The 8,788-nt window shown below is 31.4% G+C and overlaps 1 protein-coding gene across 1 annotated transcript in view; it reads left to right on the top strand.

The window, feature by feature from the left end:
* The window catches only part of LOC107444001 (protein toll), a 53,651-nt gene that overhangs the window by 28,796 nt on the left and 16,067 nt on the right, over window positions 1-8,788 (top strand). Inside the window, exons 7-9 of the mRNA XM_043043737.2 lie at window positions 1,680-1,872; window positions 4,637-4,884; window positions 6,933-7,247. Of these exons, the coding sequence (XP_042899671.1) occupies window positions 1,680-1,872; window positions 4,637-4,884; window positions 6,933-7,247 (756 nt within the window). The remainder of the gene's footprint in view (window positions 1-1,679; window positions 1,873-4,636; window positions 4,885-6,932; window positions 7,248-8,788) is intronic.

The raw sequence follows: 8,788 nt of genomic DNA, 5'->3' as shown, positions 1-8,788 counted from the left end.
AGTTTAATAGTAGGAAGTTTCACTGTGTGAGATTGAGAAACGGGTAATTGCATAACGGGTACTTGTGTAACAGGTATTTGAGAAACGGTTACTTCTGGCGATTGTAAAGTATTATATTCAAAATTAGTTCTACTACCAAATTTTTTTGCTTTAAAGATAGCGAGCTCGGCATTATCCACGTATTCTTCACATTGAATAATATCATTGTCATAATCACCATCTGTTAATAAACTATGAATGTCGTTATCCAATTTCTTCATTTCTAACAAGCAATCGGAAAGCCGATGACTAATATATTCGACATTTTCATTTAAAGTGTCAGAGGTTGCAGAAAGATCGGAATTTAATTGAGTAATAAATCGAGTAACATTACCTCGCACTGTTCTTCTTTTTCTTTTCAAAAGTGCCAGACTATCGCCAAGTTCTTTATCGTTTGGTTTCTCCATCATTGAGCAATACTGATGTTTGACGTTTCGTTAGTTTTTAAAAGAGTGACTGCGTAAATTATTCATCTGATTCGTATTTAATTTTAAACCGAGTTGTTTCGGCACCAAAATGTGTTGGTTGTAAACGTAAATGTTTCTAATTACAATCAACACTAAAACAAGTATCTCATAGAACAAACTCTTTTACTATCACAAATGTACACAAAGAATATATACATGTTGCCAACAAAGGAATAATGTAAGAAATAATATAATAAATAATCATTGCATCTGCGTTCACGCAGTTGCGTCTGGAACACACACCATACGTCACACCCGTTCATAGGGTGGACCCATTCATACAACCTTTCATTCATTCATACACAGATCGTAATTTTGACCTGAATCAGGGAACAATCGATCTCCAATCCAGTACTCCCAGAGTTTTTGATTTGTTATGGGAACATGGAGGACTTTAGCGACTCGACAGATTTAACGTGCATCAGTCACTTTACTACACAGGGAGTCTTCAGACGGCGGGGTTCGAACCCGCGAACTCTCGCACATGGGCCCAGCGCCCTACCGATCAGATTTTCCCGGCCTCTTTAAATTACTTAAAAAGTATTATTGTGTGTCAAAATAGGAAAACGGTTTAATAGTACCAGATAGAGCCGTTGTGGTTCTGAGGATTGTACATTTGTCTTCAATGGTTCGTATCCCAGGGATGATTGGTCAATCCGCACCCGGCTCTCACCGACCACAGTGCTGGCGTTAAATATCCTCAGTGGTAGACGGATCATGATTTAAAGTTCCCTTGCCATCAGGTTTACCGTGGTAGGTTTTTGTGGTTTTCCTCTCCCTGTAACTGATTAATGCAGATTAGTTTCATCAAAAAGTACGAGGCGTGGTGGCTCAGGGAATAAAGCGTTCGCCTTCCATTGAGGTGAACCGGGTTCGAATCCGAACGATGACTGGCCGATACTAATTCCGTACCCAAAGTGCTGATGTAAAATATCCTTGTCGTAGTGATTCACCTCCATGAAGGCGAATTTCTCCAAATACTTGATCCAGGAGTTCCCTTGTCTTCTGGATAGGTTTCAAAATGACATGGCTACGGAGTTGAGCATTAGTATTCGTAAACCCAAAATTGGGCCAGCTGTTCAACGATGGTATAAAATAGTACCAGATAAATATGTGTATGTGTATTTATTATATTATACGAAATGCCAATGAATTTTAATTTTTTGATTTTAGAAATTCGAGGATAGAGAATTCGCCGGTCTCAACGAGTTATCTGAATTGTATATTCGCGGAAATCGAATTGTTGAGCTAGGAGATCAACTTGAATCGTTACCTCAATTGCAGTTTCTTGTGTTATCGAGTAACAGAATTCAGAGTCTGAAAATGGAACAAATACCAAAAAGTCTGCAGTATCTCTATTTACGTGGTAATACTTTAATTATTTGTATTTTTATTATTTATTTAAATTCTATCTGCTGATTTCATGTATCTGAATTTTCGGAGGTTTTTTTTCAAATTTTTAGATTTCATCTTAATAAATTTTTTATATGCTGTATCTAGTTCCACTTTAAATGCTCTTTTTTAATTTAATGTGAGCGCATTAGTCAATAAATTACTTACGAATAGCACCATTAAAAGCAAATATGTTCATTTCCTCCAAAAAGTCATAGAATTGTCAAGGAATAATGCAGTCATCAGTCAAAACTGTGATAAATCTTGCAACAAATCCTGGAAAATAAGAAATTTTAAAATTCGCGGTAATAATAAGTAGCTATTGATGTTCTAAGTAAATAAGTCTCATATATATTTTTATTATTTTTTTAAGAAGTTTAAGAAAAGGATTTTTTTTAAAAGTCTTTTGCTTTTATACTGCTGTGCAATTAAAAAAAATAACGTGAGTGCATAATGATAGATTTCAAGAAAAATAGCTCGTCATAGATTTCAAGAAAAATAGCTCGTCAACTATTTTCTTTCTATTGCTACTGCTATCAACGTTAAAGTAGAATTTCAAAAAACTGATAAAACGGGATTTACTTTTAATAAAAAAATTTATGCATTTAATAGTTTATCATACAATAATGCCAAATACATAAAAATATCAATTTTGAATAGTTTTTTCACTTACGTTGCTTATTCTGTTGCATGGCAGCTTACAGAGGTTAAACAAAATAATGGAAACACTTCCTGTACTAACTCATTTTTTAATATTCCGCAAGAAAAAATAAACTTTAGAAGTTTTTAAGTCACGCGATTTCTCATACTATTCAATAAAGTGTAAAGATTTTAAAAGTTTGAGGAACCGGCAAAAAATTTCGAACGAAAACGAATGTTTTTGAACACCCTATGCAAAAACGAAATACAACTATAATCTTGTAACTCGTGTCAACTGCGTATATTATAGTACGAATTAGCTGCCCAAAATTTCGCAGAACTAGCTTAAATATTCATGGTGATGTGAGCAGTTTTATAAAAGACATATTTTTCTTACTAAAACTCCCGAAATATTCAATAAAATTAAACAAAAATTCCAGAGTAATTTTTAATTAATGAAAAAAATATTATTTTAAAATCTGGAAGAAAAAAAATTTAAAAATTGTGCAAAAGATATGAGTATTTAAATTAATCCTTCATAGCGGAAAACGTTTAGAAAAAATATTTCATAATTTTGTTTAGAATCGCATTTGGTAAAATCCGATTTGAATATCTTGAAAATGTAAAAAGTTTTTAGCAATTTTCTAAGTAGATTTTGTACTATCTTATTGAAAGCTCTAAATGATAAGAGGTTTTCCACATTTGTATCATAAAACAAAATTTCGTAACAAATGATAATACCCTAAAATGATATTCCGAACATCAAAATGTGATGGTATTAGGAAATAAAACATGTGAAATAAAACATAATTTAATAGTCCTATATGATACCGATGTCATTTTTAATAAATCTTGTTAAATAGTGCAAAATTAATTTTGTGGAAAACCCCTTTACCACTTAAAACTTTCTTTCCCAAATTAGCAAGAACTTCTTAGAAAAATGCTAGAAAATTTTTAAACTTTCAAGATATTTAAATCGAACTTTTTTCATAAGTTATCAACTCTGATTCGAAACAAAATTATGAAAACATTTTTAAAAATTTTTCGCGTGTGCCCATTTGAAAAATATCCATATCTTGCTCAATTTTTAATTATTTCTTTTTTCAAATTTTAGAGTGATATTTTATGATTTTGATATTCTAAATTTCTTTTTAATTTTAGTGAATATTTCTAAGGTTTTAGTAAAAAAAAAACATAAGTAAAAAAAAAAAAAGAAATTTTTTTTAAATGTCTATATCTCCATAAATATTTAAGTTAAGTTTTTGAAATTTTGTGCAATTATTTCATATGATAATTAACGCAATTGACACGAGTTAGAAGCTTATCACTGTATTTTTTGGTTTGGGTGATGTTCAAAAACATTCTTTTTCGGTCGCAATTTATTACCGGTTCCTCAAAACTCTAAAAGCTTTAAATTCTATTAATATGTATGAGAAATTGCATGACTTAAACACTTCTAAAGTTTTAAAATGAATCTCTGAAGAATTCGTGAAAAATATGAAAAAATGAGTTAACATAGATGTGTTTCCATTATTCTGTCTAACCTCTGTTTTTGTCGAATTATGGGATTTAATTATTATATATTACACTTTATTATTATATACTATATTATTATTGTTATATATTTAGTACTGCAGTAGACTGATCATAAGACACGGTTCCCTGCAGAGCCCTGAAGTCGAGCATCACTGGTTACGGTCAATAAGCGTGTGGGTGACCCCTTTGATCAATCTGCGTAGGAACCGAAAGTGTGAGGTATCGGTCCTCGTTAAACGGCTCTACCGTAAAGTGCTCGACTTCACGCGCAGTTCGTCGGGCTACCAAAGCAGGGGAGTCTGCAGAGGATAAAATTGCGGTGGTATGTCTTCGGGTCATCCTCAGGGAAGTTTCCCAGACCGTCGCCAATAGCCCATTGGGCAGTTCTCGTGTGACATGAATCAAGTACCTACCTACCGTTGTATATTTAATTATTATATATTTTATAGCAATTATAGGAATAATTATTGTATTATTTTGTACCTGTCTTATTTTTTATTGCTTTATAATACACTTTTCTCTTCACAATGATAAATATTTCTGAGAAAATCCTTCTTCTTTAGATAATCCCATGCAATGTGATTGCCGACTTCTTCCATTTCTACAATGGCTAAACTCGTCTGGATCACCGATTACAGACTATCCTCTCTGTCTGTCTACGGCCTCAAATTCTTCAAAACGTGTTCAGTCATGTCCAACGGGATGCAACTGTTACTGCACGAAAGATGCTGATAATTATTTTATGACGTTGGATTGCAGCTTCAAGAATATGTCAGTCCTACCACAGTTACTCACAGTTAATAGTGTTGACGTATGTTAGTTTTTTTTTTTTTTTTTTTTTTTTTTTTTTTTTTTTTTTTTTTTTTTTTTTTTNTTTTTTTTTTTTTTTTTTTTTTTTAAAGATATGACTGTTACTGTTAACTGGGAGTTAAAACTGCCAAATTTCAAATATTTATTAAAAAATGTGTATTTCTATATCAGATAGAGAAAGAATATTGATTTCTTGGCTTGAAAGAGAGGTCATAGATTTGATTTATGGTGCTTAACCATATATACCTTGTTTTCTTTCAGTAAAGATTGAAAAACTTGGTGAGCAAATTTACCTAGTGAACTGAAGTAACTTAACCCATCAGATGTATCTCAATTCAAAACTGCCTCTCAATTCAATTTCTAAGAATTGTTTCTTTTGCTCCGGTAACATCAGCAAAAATTAACTTCAGAACAGTTGAAAAAGTTATTTATTATTTTTATATATTGTATGAAATTCGTTAAATTATTTTAAAACAATAGTAGGTAATTATTAACAGAAATAATGAATAAAAGTATATAAATTTAAGTACACGAGTCACAATGTTTGAAAAACTTTTGAGAAATCTTCTTCAAAAACAAATTTGCCTCGCCGTTACTTCGGAGATGAATACGGGAACAAATTCAAAACATATTATTGAAAACAAATTCGGTCAAAAAAATGATAGATTCACCTTAGATAAGAAATTTTGTAATTACTATCGTCACTAATGTTAAAAAATTTTCTATATGCGTCATGTATATTAAATATATGCGTCAAAGTTTTTTTCCATGAAATTTCACCACCACTAATTTTCATGCTAGCGCTTTCGAGGATCGAACATTTTGTTCTGCTTCGATAGTTCTTTCTTTACCAGAACTAGTGGCGTCATGAGTCAGCATTAGTTGTCAGTACTTTGTTACAGTTATAACACGATACAGTCTATTACACGATAAGTAGTGAGTAAAGTAGTACTAATTCTTTTTCCTGTGGTGATCTGAAATATGAAAATTCCACTATCGTATTCCTTTATCAGTAACACAAACATGAAAAACTTGCTAACCATTTCTACTAGTCCCACAGATCTAAATTACCGAGGCATTCAAAGTTCTTGATAATAGTCAGTAAGCAAATTGGATATTTTCACATTGACAAGCTTTTACAAAATAAACAAATTCTTGCCCCACGGATCTAAACTGTTGAGGCACTCAAAGCTCTTGATACTAGTCAGTAAGCAAATTGGATATTTTCACATTGACAAGCTTTTACAAAATAAACAAATTCTTGCCCCACGGATCTAAACTGTTGAGGAACTCAAAGCTCTTGATACTAGTCAGTAAGCAAATTGGATATTTTCACATTGACAAGCTTTAACAAAATAAACAAATTCTTGCCCCACGGATCTAAACTGTTGAGGCACTCGAAGTTCTTGATGCTAGTCAATAAGCAAATTGGATATTTTCACATCGACAAGCTTTTACAAAATAAACAAATTCTTGCCCCACGGATCTAAACTGTTGAGGCACTCGAAGTTCTTGATACTAGTCAATTAGCAAATTGGATATTTTCACATTGACAAGCTTTAACAAAATTTTAAAAAAATCCTGCCTCATATTACAACTATGCTGCTGTTGTAATGTGGCGTAACAGCAATTAAAAACAGCCCTGAACATTACAACAGCAGTCCTGATTCTGCAGAGCTGTCAATTGCTATTCGTGGTTGAAACTTTTATTTAAAGCTCACAGCGTTGAATCACCGGGTAAAATTGTATGGAAATTTACCTACTAAGTACAATTTTACCATTGAACAGCATAAGGGGAAACCGATTTTTTAATGCTAAAAGTTCGGAAAAAGCTGGGACTAACTTTCAGCGGATTAAAAATCGAGGAAAGTAAACCCAGTTGATGGTAATATGCTTGCTTTTTTCAACTGATAACACCAGTTATATCAATTTATTTAGCGTAATATGATAATGTGGCGTATCAGGGAATTGATAGTAAACCATTCTTGAGCTCGATATTTCGGTAAAGTACCCTCTGTATTCATTCAATACTTTTGTTTATTGTTGCAGGACTCGTTCCATCTGAAGATTAACTTTGAAATGCAGTTCTATGAAGAAAACTCAACAGTTGAAAACTCCATTGCCGTGATAGACACTGTTAGAGGCATTAATCTTTCCAACAACAACTTGGAATCCTTGGAAAATGCGAGATGGCCTTCTGATCTACGACAGCTCTTTTTACACAACAACAAATTACGAAAAATGACGAATGTAATACTCCTCGATTTTCCAGTGCTTCGAAAAGTGTCGTTATCGGGAAATCCGTGGATTTGTGATTGCGACACTGTAGAATTTCGAAGGTGTATTCTGTCAAAAGAAGAAATTGTGAGTGTATATACTGTTTTTATTAAGCTAGTTCACGTAGCTTCAATTTTTCAATTAATTTTTTTTTAATTAACCCTCCTGGCGTCAAGCCCGTTATAACACGGGCACGGTTTCTATGCTAAAAGCGGCTTGCCCGTGTATGCACGGGTTCACGTTCTAGGTCTGGAGCGGCGATCACGTCTTTTTCTGAACTATAATATTTCCTTCCCCCTCAACCTCCTACTGCTCACAAATTGAGAGGCGTATAAGCTGTCATCGTAAATCACTCACTGTTGTGCTAGAATATTTCTGTTTGAATAGATGTGAATAGTTTGCGTTCTTTTTCATGCTTGAACCCCAATCAAACCAAAAGTTTACCTTTAAAAAACAGATTACATTTTTATTTTCTCCAACACTTTCGAAATATTGAATTTTTTTTTTAAAAATATATTCAATGCTTAATTTATTATACTAAATCTTTGAATAAATAAAATCGTTTCGTATTTTTAAATTTAATTAATTTTCGAAAAAGCATTTTTCATTTTAGAGTAAATTGCAGGAAATTATTTCTTGTCTAAACAAATGCAATATTTTATGAACTAATTAATGAATTTTTAATATTACTAATTTTCCATAGTATTTAACTAATTTATTTAAATTAGTTAATTTTTTTAAGTATTATGTTGCTTACAAAAAATTAAAAAAAATTTTATCTGGCAAATGAAAATAACTCTTAAAACACTCTCTCCTCTTTCTGTAATGTTAAAGACTTTCTCGGCATTTTTCTAAAAATCCCATCACTCAAAATACTAGTTTTATTTGTACTTTAGTTTAATGATATTAAAGCATTTTTATGGATAGAGAAAAAATCGAAATTCTTTTCATTAGTAAATACATTTCTCATACATGTGAATATATAAATAAATATTTCAGTAATGATAAATAAGCTTAATAATAAACTCAAATTTCCTTAATAAATAATAATAAAAAAATGTACAAGCTGTTAAAACTCCAAATAACTAAGTGAGTTATAATAAACTAAATATGTATTTCTTTCAAGTCCACAAAATAAATGTAAATATTTTATTCCACTCAAATACGTTTTAACTATACATACATTTAGATATACATTTTAAAGAAAACGATTTTTTTAAAAGTATAACTGATTATATCTATACATCTATATACATCTATATACATAATAATAAAAGCGGCTGTGTGTGTGTGTGTCTGTAATCACAATATATCACCACAGAAGCCTCGCCTAGGCACGAAACTCGACACATAATTGTGTTTTGACATAATGAAGAAGTATTTTTTTTCTTTTTTAAAAATTTGGATTAGTTATTTAGTTATCAGTCATTTTGTAAGTCTATGCTTTTCGTCTGCTTTTTCGTCTTCAAAGAGCCATATTCAAAAAACTATTAAAAAATGCATATACTTTTCCCCACTCTTATAAATGTATGCTAATGCGAACCTTACAATTGAAATATTAATTTTCGACAACTTAAACCAATAATATACGAAGGAATTAATAATTTAATTGTAAAGTTCGCATTAGT

Source organism: Parasteatoda tepidariorum, chromosome 2, assembly GCF_043381705.1.
Source record: "Parasteatoda tepidariorum isolate YZ-2023 chromosome 2, CAS_Ptep_4.0, whole genome shotgun sequence".
NCBI classification, from domain to species: Eukaryota; Metazoa; Arthropoda; class Arachnida; order Araneae; family Theridiidae; genus Parasteatoda; species Parasteatoda tepidariorum.
Note: the sequence above shows the minus strand (reverse complement) of the source record. Positions and strands in the feature narration are given on the sequence as shown.